Genomic DNA, 15,335 nt, shown 5'->3' on the forward strand with positions numbered 1-15,335 from the left:
CTGGTGACCCCCTATTACTCCAGTGAACATCCAGGAAACGGTGGAGGAGTGCACATACCCGGGTGTTCACCTCAATAACAATCTGGATTGGTACACAAATACAAACACCCTTTACTAAAAGTGGCTAAGGCGTCTTCGCCTGCTATGGCGGCTGAGATCCTTTGAGGTGAACGGGACTCTTCTAAGGACGTTTTACGACACTGTGGCAGCATCTGCTGTCTTTTATGCTGCTGCTGGAGCAGCGGAATAGTAGAGGGACGGGGGAAACTTAACAAACTGGTCAGGAGGGCCAGCTCTGTCCTGGACTGTCCGTTGAAGTCCATCAAGCAGGTTGGGGAGGAGAAGATGTTGTCTAAGCTAACATCCATCATGGACGTCACCCCCCTGGATGAGACTGTAGGAGCACTGAGCAGCTCGTTCAGCAGTAGACGTTTACACCCACAGTGTAGGAAGGAGCGCTACTGCAGGTCATTGTTACCAGCAGCTGTCAGACTCTATTTACAGTTTAACATGATTATCTTATCATCACCGGTTTAATTCACATGTCAAATGTTTTTGAATTGCTGCTACTCATTTGCTGCTTGTTTGTACACTGTATACTGCACCAGGATCATGCACTTTACATCATTTCTTTAGAATTATCAGAGTAGTCTGATTCTGATTAAAAAAAAACGCCAGTGCAGCACGTTCATGGATAGAGCCTGGTTAGTTTAAAGTTTCACTGCTGTTTACGTACACTGCCACAACCTTGGTCAGTTCAGTCCTTACTCTCTCCACGTAATCTCTGGCTTTCCTTCTTGCAGCCTCCGAACATTTCCCTCTTCCTTTTCTCTTCCTTTGTTCTTAGCCAATAGTTTTCACCATCACCCAGCAACACAGAGGTGGTTGTTCCCAACACTTAACGTCATCTGACACCTATTCCTGACATAGACTCTTTGGCACTATGCCTACGAGATATGCCGGAAAGAGCTACAGAACCCTGTGTACCCATATAACTAATCTAAAGTTAACCAGTTTACCACACAGCCATCACACGACTGTAGCTCACTGCCCAACCTGCCATTTAAGAGTGTAATGGAAACATATGATTACATGTTTCCATTCGGACAGTGAAAGGACAGGAAATGTACACAGGCACATTTACGGGATCATAATGAAGCTTGATACGTGGGCCTGATCAGAGAAGGGAGGGGATTTCACCGGTGATGGGAGAACTACGAAAGAAATGTCAAAGATTTAAAAAATACAGAATGAAAAGCAAATACAGCGTCTACAGTGGACACTTCTTAATATTTTTAACACTGTTTCAATTCAGCTCTTTGAATCTTATAACTTTGCTCTTCTCTGTGGCTGCATGGTGGACCAACAATAACACAAGCAAGACCACAGACCAGTTGTACCACATACTTTGTGTACTACAAGGTGACAACAGAGCTGTCTGTAGGTAGACCGGTCATTCCTGGGCTGACAGTGGACTTTCTACCTCTACTGAACCATAAAGTTCAACCATACAGCATTTGGTTGTGGCATACACCATCTGCTTCCAGTAACGCTCTTTGGATTCTGTGATCGGTGAAACCTCCCTCTATTCGGTGTCCAAATGGAAATGTGTACACAGACAAATCAATTTGCGAGACCAAAAATTAAACTTTAATAGAACACCAGTTAAGCAGATGCATGATCCAGCAGAGCAGAATGTGCTCACTATTGCTGTTGATAATTACTGATTAGTAATCATTCATACACATACTATAAACCTGTTTTTCTATCCTATAATTATGATTACAAGTAGTTGTCAGGCTGTAATGCACAGTGATAAAGGTCTTAGCAACAGACAAGTTTTTCAAATTGGGAGAATAATCTTTCAAACTCCCCCTACTGGCCACACAGAGAAGCGTAAAATACATCAAATCTCAGAGAGCTGCACAGCTGAAGCGGTGTTGTTTACATAATTTAATTGACAGCCTGGCTTGTTTTTATCCAGTTATGATATGTAATCTGAAATGGTAGTAAATTCAGCTACGAGTGTGGCCGGGGGTTGATTTAAATGTTTTATTCAAGTGTTATAGTACTAACTCTAGATGGGATACAGTATGAATGTTATAGGCCCACTAAAAGTAATGAAATGAACCAAGATAAAATGATTTTACTGTAAACACATCAACTGCTTCATTATGTTTGGTTTTAAATAAACTGTAACGCTCACCAATCTGAAGTGTAACAACAAAGTAATGCAAAAACTGTAACTACAATTAAAATAATTTAACTTAAATAAACAGCGCCGCATTAATATGTTCTCCATATGGAAAATAAACAAAACTCATCAAAGACAGACAGTATTTAAAAAAATCAACAAAGAAAAATAAAAAAAAATACTTGAAACAAGTAAAAACAAACCCCACCCCCCTCCCCCAACAACATAGTTTAAAATCAAATACAACACCGAAAAGTGTATAACTAATTAATTCATGCAAACAAATATTAACCATACACATTTTCTAACAAACGGCATGACCTTTGAATTCAGGTATAAAACATTTTCTCTCAAAAGTCGATTTCAGTGCCAAAACATATTTTTGAAAATGTGACCCAGACTAGTGAGAACCACCGGGATCAAAGTTAAAGCTCAGTTTTACACAAACAAGAAAAAAAGGACCTTGAATTGTAAGGTGACCTACCAGTTAAATGAGAAAAATCTAGTAACTAGCTAGCTACTTTGCCTAAACTACATTAAACCAGTTGTATGAAAATGATATTCAGACAGGGGCTTTCCTAACATTGTAGACTGCACCGCTGGAGACACGAGCTTAGAGCCTGTAGTACAAATCACTACAACAACAGTACTTTGTTTACATAATACTGTGTTTCTGTACACCTTTATACCTTTGATAATATATAACTCATCATTCACGCATGCAAAAAAGAAGAAGAAAAACAAATAATTAAAAATATCTGAAAAGTTAATTGCTCTTTGGGGTCCCCAAGTGGTGAAAGGGTCCCTAAGCATTCGCCCGACAGTCTCTGTCGCAAGATGAAGTACACATTGTGCCACTTCTCAGTCAGTATGTTTATTGTACCTCTGCCTGTAAAAGCGCTCAGACGCAGTCGCGTCAACATCTTACGTCATCGAGGTCATGTGACCATGCTTCCATTACGACGTTTGGGAGTTTATTTAGCTAACGGCTCAGCCTGCATTGGCTAATATTGTAGACAGCCATTTCAAAACAAACCAAAGCCAAACCCCACGTTTTTGTGTCGATTAGCTGACTGACGTTTTTCAACCTAACTCGTGCAACGTCGCTTCCAGGGGAAATTAGCTAGTTAGCACTGTTACCTTCTCGGTAATAGGGGTTACTTAACGTTAGCTAGCTAACTAAATTAACAACAACAGGCTATGGGTTGTCTGTTGCAAGTTGCTTTCACCATATCTGTTATTTTGACTACTCTCATGCCGTAGATGCAGCGTGTTTCCTCAAGCTTGAGTCGTCCTCCATTCCCCACAGTCGCGACAATTACAAATACAGAAGAGCACATAAACTGGCCAACGCTCTATTTAGAACATTGATAAGTATGACTGAGTCCAGCGGGATGATTGAAGTCACCGTGAAGACTCTGGACTCACAGAGCAGGATTTACAAAGTCAGAGGCGAGGTAATAGTCTCTGTTTAAAATGCTGATCTAGTTAGACATCCTCACCCTTACTGGTAACTGATTGGTGGGTGCTTATATCTTGTGTGTTTGTATTTTCTCCAGTTGACAGTGACGCAGTTCAAGGAGCACATAGCGTCCTCAGTGGAGATCCCGGTTGACAAGCAGAGACTTATCTACCAGGGCAGAGTGCTACAGGATGACAGAAGGCTGACTGAATACAGTGAGCAAATGACACCACGTGACCTGTGCATCCAAACATGCACAGTTAGGATGATCTTTGAACACGTGTCTGATTATGGCGTTATTTTTGTGCCATTCTTCTGAGCGCACAAAAAAAATGCAAGTACAAGTGTTGCATTATGAGGAGAAATTTATTTTGAGCGAACAAAATTCACTGCTGCTTGCAAGAAATGTATTTCAGTGTTTGATATGATCCATATACACACACAGTAACAGCCCCTCTCGCTCAGTTTTTGCATTTGCTCAAGCACTCGATCTAAAGTAAATCCTTATTTAAATATTTTGGCTACTGTTGTCTGATTTGTGTGGGTTTTTGTTTGTTTGTTTGTTTTCCCCCCACTCATACACTTATTATCTTTTTCAACAAAAATTGCCAAACAGTAACCCATAAATATTTTGGAGCATCTAATGATGTCCATCGCTTTGTTTTCCTTTAGATGTAGATGGTAAGGTCATCCATCTGGTGGAGCGTGCCCCGCCTCAGGCCACTGTGTTCTCCTTTGGGGGTGCAGGTGTTTCTACTGATGGGGCAGAGGGTGGAAGCAGTAGCAGCAGCCATGCCTCCTCCCAGGGTGCTCCACATGACCGCAATGGCAACAGCTATGTGATGCTGGGGAGCTTCAACCTACCTGTCAACATGATGGACTCACAGCAGATACAGGTGGGGTCAAGGCCTGCGTGCAGACAAAGAACCCTGTTCAGTTTCTTCTGAGGGGAACAGTAAAGGCTTACTTACACTCTTGTGGTAAACATGTGTAGACCCTACCAAGGTGCTGTTGCCAGTATTCATGCTTGTGCTTGGTGCATTATGTGTTAAATACTTTAATACGTGTACTATTGTGTACGACACATTTCTAAAGAAATACACTTCAGATTACGACACAGGTCACATTACAGGGTTTCAGAGGGATTTGCGGTTATTAGTGATGGGCAGATGAAGCTTCATGAAGCACTGAAGCTTTTCATCCAATTGGTTCACCCCAGCGCAAAGCTTCTTGAAGCTTCATTTGCTCTAGTAGGACACCTACTGGACAGCCTGTAAATGTCAACAACAAAAGGAGTGTGTAAAACATCTATATTGTAGTGATGGCAGCATACTGTGTATATTTATACTGGCAGTATGGAAAACGATCATTTGGAAATGCTTAAAATGGAAATGATCATTTACTGTGAGGTGTGGTTGGGGTGTGGACAGCTACACACCGAGGCCTCAGTCCTGCCTGTTCACATTTTATTCTGTAAAAACTAAATTTTCACTGCTTTTATGACCTTTTAGTGGGGAGAACATAGCTAGGATTTAATGATTTAACAAATCTTTTAAATCCTTTGTCCTCCACAATGCTAAATGGCCTGGAGTCCTCAATCACCATGCTAACCAGGTTTTATCTATTTGAGATTGTTTTTGTTGTCTTTCCTCAGAAGAACAAAGCACAAATATAAATATCACACATGTAACTTATTACAGTTGTATAATATTGTTATATCAGTTAGTAACATTACGGCATGCTACATTATCATGGCATTTGATGGTTCACCTGGTCTTGCTCCACAATCGGTGTTCCCCTTATTCTCATGCAAAGCTCTGTAGTGCCTAAGCATGGATGAGGTGTTGTTGTTATATCCCGGCTCCCTGGCACATAGCAAACACTTCACCTTGTACAAAAGTAAAGCTGCTTAACATAAATTGTATTGCACCATCAGTATTATGAAAATACATCTTCTGTAGAAATTTACATACCTTGTTGGGAGGAATAAAATCAAAATGTTCCCACACAGGGGAGGACATCCTCCTCTTCTTAGCTGGCTCCATTCTCTCCTGACTTTCTCTCCTCGCTCTCATAAACCTCCAAACTGTCTCCAAACTCTCACTAACCGCAACTCTCCATCAAACACCTACATTTTTGAATGAAGTCTGAGGGGTTTATATCGCTGTCATAGCTCGCGGCAAAGTTCGAACCACTTCATGAACCAGTCACGTGGTACAGCCGGGCAGCGAGGCTTCGGACGTCATCATTTTCAGCTCCTCCCATAAATGAAGCAAGCCTCGATACGCGCATCGCGGAAACGCCCCCTCCATTACTCGACACAAGCTTCGAAGCCTCGATACAGAACGTCGCATCACTAGCGGTTATGATGTACCTATGGCCTAAATTTAACTGTAAGGAGCTTTTTGTGGTTTTTTGTTTTGTTTTGCAGATGTCAGTTCAGCAGATGCTGACTGGAGATGGTGAAGCCAGGGTCAGCACTGGTTCGGGGGTAAAGTGTCATTATTCACCAATCATTTCTTTTTTCTTTTTTTTGGAAACCCCTTCTACCTCACTCGTCCTGTAAATCTAATATATGTTTGTGCGTCTTTAGAGCAATGGCTCAATGGATGTGCAAATCAACTTGGACCGGTCAGTTGAGAGTGAACCCAGGGTGAGGCTGCAGCTTGCTGAGAACCTGCTTAGAGACGCTCACTCTCTGATCCACAGTTTGGAGGTACAGTACATGGACTGTTTTCATATGTACTGTGGGTTTTTATTTGCAGTCTCACAGTATTTCCTAGTGTCATGAATTTGTTTTGGTACTGTGCTGTCCCTTTGTTTTTTATGAATAGATTTTTGCCACAACAGCTCCCAGCATACTTTGGGTGATGCAAACAGGAAGTACACTGTAACACTGTTATCAGAGGAGTCAGAGAATCAATTGTGTGTTATGGCTTCTGTTTAGAGTTCTTTTTTATTTCTAGTCTGAAAATGGATAAGATGACACAAAAATCGGGAAGGAAAAACATTTCAGCACTAAAGTAATCATAGGTCTTACCAAGCATGTTAGTAAGCACCTATTACTCACTGGTTTAAGGATTGCAGCCATCACTATCTTGCTGGTATGAAACCAGACCTGATGACTGAACACTCTATTTGATCTCTGACAAATCATTAGCCAATAAGCAAGCATTTAAGTTCTTTTCTGAATCGAATATTAACCCTTTAAAACCGGTCAGAGCGGGCACGCTCCGTTTTGCGCAACTACTTTTAAATCCCTATAAAACTACAACCACGTGAGCTAGCACAATAAATTTTTTTGCATATGAAACCGGAGGAGTTGTACTTACATCTTATGCTTGTCCTCGGTCACAGTTTCCTTCCACATATAGCTTTGCAAAAACTGCATAAAAAGCACTTGCAGCAACAAAAACATAATATTCCAGAAACACGGTTTGCCGATCCGATCAGCTGTTCGTAACACTTCCTACTTGGACTAGACTCAGCGCAAACTATCGCATGTCCTCCATGACCTGCCCGAAACCAGAAGTGACGTCATTTTCGCGGAAATGTAGTTTTTTACCATCAGGGCCTCATGAGCCTATACTGGTGTTTTTAAAAGTTATGTTTGACTTTATGACTTTCTGTGTCGTTTCTGGGATGCTTAGGACTCATATTGCACTGCTGGAAATAGTTTATTTTGATGCATATGCTGCTTTTTTGCAAATTTGCACTATAATATTTATTTTTGTTTTTCCTGCAGTATATAAAAATTAGTGTATTTCAAAAATAAAACTATGAAGACACTCAAAATAAATTTCCTGTGGTGGGAAACTATTTTGTGCAACTTTTTTGTATTTACAGTTTTGAGGGATAAGCCTCTTAAATTTCTCTAACTAGAAATATATGTTAAAAAAACAAAAACGATTTTCAATTTTTTTGTAATTTATTGCACTTTTTTGCAATTTATGTAATTACTATGCACTTAATGCATACATATTATTAAAATTTGGGCTATAATGGTTGTATTGATGTATAGCAACTTGAAATGCTCCCAAAAATGGCTCCACAGCATGTAAAAATATAATATAAGCTCTGGCGGACTTGGTTCTATGGTAGGTCTTAAAGGGTTAACTGAGAGTAACAACATGAACTTTAAGTTTAATTCTGTCTGTCCTGAAGCTAATGACTGAAAATATGAAGTCATCATTAATGTGTTTACTGAGGTGACAAAACAAAGGAGCCAGTGTTTTGTTCCTATACACTCATATACAACTGGGAGTCTTTTTGCAGACAGGTTGCACCCTGCTGGTCATTGAGTAGAATGCAGGTTTAAGGCCCTTCATTGGCTTCACTCTTCAGAACATCTTTGAAAACCTGTCGACCTGTAAACTGAGAGATGAGGCAACTGTGTCTGTAAACGAGATGAAACAAAGAATAAACTTAATGAAATTCAGCGGGCAGATTGTATATGGACAAAAGAAAGCTGACAAATTATGGCATTGACTTGGCCGTACTCTGCAAGGATTCTTTTGAATCAAAAATACTACAACTTCTCTCTTCAGCGACAATACTATAGTAATAGCCCAGGTTCAGTACCAGGATGTGTGTGCAGTCACTTTTCACTAACTTGTTCTGTTGAGTAGACAATATGCAAATTTAGATGCTGAAAGTTTTCTTGAATAATTCTTTAAACAAAAAACTACTGAAATGCTTGTGGGAACAGTGACATGTTTTGTGTTGTAGGGAGTGCCCAGTGCCAGCAGCTCCCATTCAGAAGCAGCGATGCTTCCGTCTTCTTTGTCCCCAACACCATTGTCCTCATCTCTAAGAAGGCCTGAAGCACCACAAGTAGTGCTTACCAGCTCACCCCCAGCAGCATCAGCTTCACCCCAAACTGAGAGACCAGCTATCACTGGGCCCAAGTAAGTCAAAATGAATAACTGGTATCTGATCATAAGGTTTATACAGTTTGCTGTGTCATGTGCTAAACAGTTTCTAGCTACTGCTGCTATTGTAACTTCCTAGACAGATTGAGTACTCCGGTGTTTTCTCACAGAATCGTTCATCCTCTGTGATCACTACTATAAGGACTTTATCACAGTTATACAACAGTCTCAAATTAGCAACTAGTTACCTGGCTCTCCACAGGCATCATCATCATCATCAGCTGAGTAGGCACATAAGCCAGTACATGAGCACATCTCTAAAAGGCATTAGAAGGGCTACAGCACCAGCTGCTCATTGATACGCCAGACCAACCAGCATGACTATCACCTGGACTGACTATAAGAAAGCCTCACACATGAATACTGTAGTGCTTGGTGATACAAGGATAGCGGCACATAAATATTCTTCATTGAGAACTCATTGGGCAGGACCTCAGGAGGTCAACTCCAACGCAGTCATTCAAGCCACCGTCAATCCTGAATATACCAAGTAGTGACATAAAATTATCGTATTTTCCGCACTATAAGGCAGCGGTCCCCAACCCCCGGGCCTCGGACCGGTACCGGTCCGTGAGTCGTTTGGTACCGGGCCGCGAGAGTTGAGGCTCAGGTGTGAAATGTATGGTTTTCAGGGTTTTTATCGGTTTTCAGCGTTATTTTGTTATTGTTTTTATCGTTAACTCGGTTTTCCTGGGTCTTTTCATGTGTGTTATTAATAAATCTTATTTTTTTCGGTACCGGTACTAGTTTTATTTTGTTGTATTTATCCGCGACACCTTAAAAGCCGGTCCATGAAAATATTGTCAGGCATAAACCGGTCCGTGGCGCAATAAAGGTTGGGGACCGCTGCTATAAGGCACACTAAAAATCCTTTAATTTTCTCAAAAATCTACAGTGGCTGTGGTTACTGACCTCTAACTGATTTTATGTGCTACACGGCGCTCAAAAATCTGTCAAAAAATGTTTTAGTACGACTTTGGTGAGCTACGAAGCCGCACCGCTCGATGGATTGTCGGAGCATTACGGCTGTCGTAGTCAGGAGCCTCGCGGAGTAATCTGGGTCCAAAACTCAAACGAACACTGCGGCATCACTGAGAGTTAAAAACGGTCTAAATTATTTCATCTGTAATAAAATCATCAGCGTTGCTGCTTTACCAGGTGTAACAATTAAGTTTAACATCCAGGCATCCATGAAAACAGAATTTATTCGATTTAACAGAGTTAGAAGTTAGCAGGAAGTTAGCTCGCTAGCTTCCACCTAAACATGATATAGCATGTTTGACTGAGAGATTTCTGAAAAAATTCAAACGTACAGCTCTGCTATCACTTCCAACATAAATGAAGACAGAAAACTAAACAGCAGTGACGTTTGTAGGGTTCCTGAATTTGGACTAGCTGGTATATAATGATGTGCTACGTGATTGCTAGCGACACAGCTATGTTAGCATAGCATAAACACAGTGAAGCTGGAGGATTTAAGCTAACACTTTTCCACTCGATAAAAGTTAACGTGAGCGTTCCTGATGGTTTGAGACAAATGCAATCGCATGGCAGGATGCTGTAAACGGACCAAACTTCAGTCAGGAGAACAACTGAGGTTAGTCATTAATATGCTGTAACAACATACATAGAGCATCTACGAGAGAATTCAACATTAATGAATCAATGGTACGGAAGTGGAGGAAGGAAGAAGAATGAGTTGAGTAAAGTTTGACTTATCTGACTGTTTTGTTTCGCCTTATAATCCGGTGCGCCTTAGTGCAGACTCTCAAAGATCATCATGTTATATATCATTTTGTATGTCCTAGCTTCTTTATGCTGTGCAAATTTTCCCCCAAATCACTTTCTAAAAGCACAACAGATTTCAATGGATCCAAACTGACCTATGACACATGTCAAAAATGCCAGTGTTTATTGTAGCGCTGACTCTTCTTTCCCATTGTTTGTCCTCAGCCACCCTAGTCCCGCTGACTTTGTGGAGGTTCTCTCTGAGGTCAGGAGGGTGGAGGAGCGATTACGTCCCTTCATAGAGAGAACCCACTCAATCCTCGGAGCTGCCACCTCAGCAGACTACAACAACAATGTAAGATGAACGTGTAGTGGCCATAGCAAAAATATTCACACTAGTGTACTTAGGAAAAATACATCTCAAAACTTTGTGACAGGAGCTCTTGCTAAGAAATATGCCTTTTGCACTGATGGAAGTGGCTTCAATAAGGGAAACCAAGAGTTTCTCTGCAGATAAGTAGATACTGTCATGTCAGTGCTTTTTAGTTTAAGCATTAATCATGATTTTATAACTCTTTTCACAGACCCAGGAAAGAGAGGAAGATCAGCGCATTCTTAACCTGGTTGGAGATGCTCTTCGTCTCTTAGGGATCACACTGGTTGTCCTTGGTGACCTACGCTGTAACCTGGGAACCTCTCCTCCACGTCACCTGTATGCAGTTGGCCCCTTGGCTCACTACAACCACCCAGTTCTGCTTCAGGCTAATCTGCCAGTAGGTTCACACCACACTGACCTTTTGGCTACTGTGAAGAACTATTGTGTTAGGATATAGTGTAATAACCGTAACAATTATAACATGCAAGCAATGGATAGTGTTTGAATTGTACCGAATATAATATCTTTATCTGCCATTGTAAAGGTGTACAGTGGAATTAGATTTTCAGTAGGTTCATACAATTAAGACACATTTAATTTAATTTAATTGATTAGGATTGAAAAGGGACCATGTACAATATAAGCATTTTATAAGAGTTTGCTTAGAGCTAATTTGCATATGCAGTCCCTCGGCAGGTTAAAAAGCAAAACGTTACAGCAGTTAAATATCACTAGGGATGCACCGATACCGATACTGGTATCGGGGCCGATACTGTAAAATGTGTGTGTACTCATACTCGTAAAAGTTAACCGATACCATGAACCGATACTAACTTATTTAATTATCAGAGGGTGGCTTGTCATTTCTGTTGTAGTTTTTTAGATTGGCCACTAGGGGGACATCCCGCGCTAAACAGGCACAGGGTTAGACGAGTCAGACTGGCGGCTCCAGATAAAAAAAGAGAAACTGGAGGCTGCTGTAGCTAGGCTAAACAAAATGTCAGCAGTGTGGAACAACCAACTTTAACTCAGGTTTTGGAAAAGTGATAAAAAATGTCAAGAGAAAATCCACGGGCAGTTAAAATAACAGAGGCTCTGACTCATTTTATCGCTCTGGATGACCAGCCAATGCCGGCCGTGGAAAATATAGGATTGCACCGTCTTCTCAGCATACTCGAGCTGCGATATGAAATTCCCAACCGCCCACACATCAGGGAGATAATGGTGCCAAATGTTTCTAAAGAGGTAAAGACAAGCAGTGTGTGCGCGATGTCAGTTCTTGGTTTAACGGCACAGTGGACTGATGAGGAGTTTGTTCGTCAATGCCGAATACTTTCGTTATTTTGTTTGTTTGTTTACATTATGGACACTCTGCAACAATTTAAAAGTTTATTTTATTCTCAAACCTAATTTGTATTTATTTTATTCCAAACTGAAGTGTTTATTTATTATTCTGAAAGCTCGAGACAGTGCCAATAGTTCAGTGATATTTTGTTAAATTACAATGTGGAGACTCTGCAATAATTTAACAGAAGTGCTTATTTTTCACTTGAAATTTTTTTGTGGTCATTTTTATTGAGATTTTATTTTTTATCGACAGAGAATAAAATAAAACCTGTCTTCCAATTCATTGTATTTGTGTGTGTGTGTGTGTGTGTGTGTGTGTGTGATAGAAGTATCGGTTTTTGTACTCTGTATCAGCAAGTACTCAGATCCAAGTATCGGTATCGTATCGGTTTGAAAAAATTGGTATCGTTGCATCCCTAAATATCACATAAGAAACCAAAATAAAATGTGTAACATATTGTCTCAGGCACATTCCTGCATACACTAGAAAAAACAGGCATTAATGTTTAAAGGTCTATTATTTTTAGTTCTTTAAAGACCTTTACAAAATTATATAAAAATATTATTATGGCAGTTTCATTTTAATGGAAAGTATAAATATCAACCAATCCAGAAAAAACACAAAAGTTACATATCAAGATCATGGCGTGCCTGTCCAGTCTCCAAACCTCCATCCTATAGAAATATAAACAATTTAGAGAGCTCCTGTATAGATGAGTGGGCTAAAACCCCTCCTGAGAGTTGTGCAATCCTGGTGAGCAACTACAAGAAATGTAAATATATATAAAACATATATAAAAAATGTTTATATATGTTATTATATAATAATATGCAGAACTTTAGAAGGAGGATTACTGTCACCATGCACTGTCTGAGTTCTTATATAAAGTGTAGAAACAGTGAAATATTGTCCTTAAAAATAGATTTTAAGTAACGTCTACATGTTAAAACTTGGGACTCCTTTTTAAACCTAAAGGGTAGACATAATATTTGGACATGATATAATGAAAGCGTTACATTATTTTTCAGGATTTCATATGTTGATTTAATATGAGGGAGGTGCAACTTTGCTTATATTTCCTTAGTGTCAGCGCAGTGTTATCTGGTAGCTCTCAGTGGTTGGTTTCATTACTCATAAAAAATACTTATTACTTGCACAGCACAGGAAGCAAAAAAATCATTGATTGATTAGTAACTTTAATGCATTACATTATTGCAATGTAAACTAATGTGCATTAAAATAGTGTGCAGATTTGCGCGATTAAGCAGTGTTTGGACCTGAAAATGCAAATGTCAACATTTGTTTACGAAGGAGAAGGAACAGATCAGAGGGCTTCAGGCAGTGTCTACCTTTGTCACAAACCTTGAAATAAATTTCCCTTCCAGATGCATTTAGGGACAACAGTAACCATGACGTCTAATGGTAGACAAGCAACTGATGGACAGCAACAAACCTTTCAGGGCACTGACCAATCAGATCAGCAGGCTACAGGCCAGACTCTGCCTCTTCAGGCAAATGGGACCAATCGAGGAGGACCTAGGGTGATCCGGATCACACATCAGACGATGGAGCCTGTAGTCATGATGCAGATGAATATTGATGGTACGTGTGCTCCAGTTCCTTCATAGAACTGACTGCACACATGAAGTTCTGCAACTCGTCTGATGCCAGTATTATACACGACACTCTTTCTGTGGTTATTTACTGTATTCATTTGTAGGGCTGTAGAGCAACTCCTCAGATTAGGGCTGTTCGATATAACGATATATATCGGATGACGATATAAAAACGTCCATCGTTTCATTTTACGCTATCGTTTGTTTCGTGGTGTCGCAAAATAAACTGTTTACAGCAATATTTTCATCGTTTCATGGTTTTGATGGTGACTGTAGTGGTTATATTAATTTCTTAAAGTTCTCTCTTTCTCTTATATTTAATATAACCACACTACAGATGGACAAGCGCCTGTTTATATGCGTTGTGGTTAGCAACAACGACAGTAACACCATCGCGTGTCCGCTTGTTTATGTTCCGCATAAACCTTTCACAATAAAGCTCAAGATCCTGTTGAGACTTTTCAAAATAAACTGAATCACGTGAAAGAGCAGATTATTTACGGATGAGAATTAAAAAGTAAACCTTAGACTCAAACGTTAGAACAGGCTTTTCCCCGCAGCACGCCGTGTAATAAATACTCACAAAGAAAACGGCGCCGTTACAACTTATGTCTAAAAATGTATTGTTTCATGCATCGGTTAAAACACTCGACTCCAGCTACATGACGCGCAGCTGGAAACACTTCCCGCAAGTCGAGCTGCCCGAGATTCTCAGAATTTACAGAAAATGTTACATTTTTGTGATTTATATCGTTATCGGGACGATAGATGTTTTATATCGGGATATGAGATTTTGGTCATATTGCACAGCCCTACTCATTTGTTTATTTGGATAAATGGATCTCATCTAATTAAATCAAACAATTACAGTAATCTGCAAACGGTATTTTCAGATGGGTCACAATTTTATTATTGTGGATCATTTAGAAATCTGTCATGTGTCACTACAGGGTTGATCTATTGATCTTCTAATGGCTGCTTTCATCAGCTGAAATGAGTGTGTGCACATTACATTTGACACAGCTACTGCGTACTCTGTGGTTGTTTTCGATGAGTGTATCAGTTCCCCTGCTGTGAAGCTGAAAGAGTTGTGATGTTGTTGAATAGGTGAATCGGCTGCAGGGTCTCAGATACCAGGACAACCAAATGCCGCAGCTTCTCAACAACCTGGTGAGTGAAATATCAACAATAATTTTCTTGGCAAATGAATGTTGATTTCATTGAGTGAGTTGTTGCTTAAACAGTGCAGTATAGATTAGAGATGGACCGATCCGATATTATGTATCAGTCCGATACTGACCTAAATGACTGGATCAGATATCGGAGAGAAATAAAAAATGTAATGCGATCCATTAAATATCAAAAAAGCACCTCTCAAAACTTGCGACACGGCGTAACTCGGCTCATAACCGTAGCACGTTGGAGCAGTATGCGTCACGTCATAGAGCGGCTGTGGCGTGCGAGACCTGTCAGCGGTCTGGTTGAGTATTTGTAGCCTCGCTACCAAACCGGCATTTCATCTCTGAGGAAGTTATCCCAGAGAGAAGTAAAGCAAGTGTGTAAGTTCATCTCTGAATGTTTGTAAAGCATTCCAGCTTTAAGCTTAACAACCATATATAGAGCGACTGCCTCTCTCTCTCTCTCTCTCTCTCCTGCTGATACTTCAATCGTGAAACTGAT

General features: G+C 40.2%; 1 protein-coding gene across 5 annotated transcripts in view; it reads left to right on the plus strand.

Annotated features, from left to right (window-relative positions):
- Window positions 1-3,114: 3,114 nt before the first annotated feature.
- Window positions 3,115-15,335, plus strand: part of bag6l (BCL2 associated athanogene 6, like) — a 28,649-nt gene continuing 16,428 nt past the window's right edge. For all 5 annotated transcript variants that reach the window (XR_015717064.1, XM_087834526.1, XM_087834528.1 and 2 more), the window contains exons 1-10: window positions 3,115-3,651; window positions 3,754-3,871; window positions 4,329-4,552; window positions 6,088-6,147; window positions 6,250-6,372; window positions 8,385-8,563; window positions 10,541-10,670; window positions 10,900-11,088; window positions 13,425-13,641; window positions 14,763-14,825. Coding sequence is in view for 4 of the 5 variants with exons in the window: in XM_087834526.1 (XP_087690652.1) it covers window positions 3,571-3,651; window positions 3,754-3,871; window positions 4,329-4,552; window positions 6,088-6,147; window positions 6,250-6,372; window positions 8,385-8,563; window positions 10,541-10,670; window positions 10,900-11,088; window positions 13,425-13,641; window positions 14,763-14,825 (1,384 nt within the window). In the remaining variant the exon portion in view is untranslated. The remainder of the gene's footprint in view (window positions 3,652-3,753; window positions 3,872-4,328; window positions 4,553-6,087; window positions 6,148-6,249; window positions 6,373-8,384; window positions 8,564-10,540; window positions 10,671-10,899; window positions 11,089-13,424; window positions 13,642-14,762; window positions 14,826-15,335) is intronic.

This window comes from Neolamprologus brichardi, chromosome 22 (assembly GCF_056152115.1).
Source record: "Neolamprologus brichardi isolate AB-2024 chromosome 22, ASM5615211v1, whole genome shotgun sequence".
NCBI classification, from domain to species: Eukaryota; Metazoa; Chordata; class Actinopteri; order Cichliformes; family Cichlidae; genus Neolamprologus; species Neolamprologus brichardi.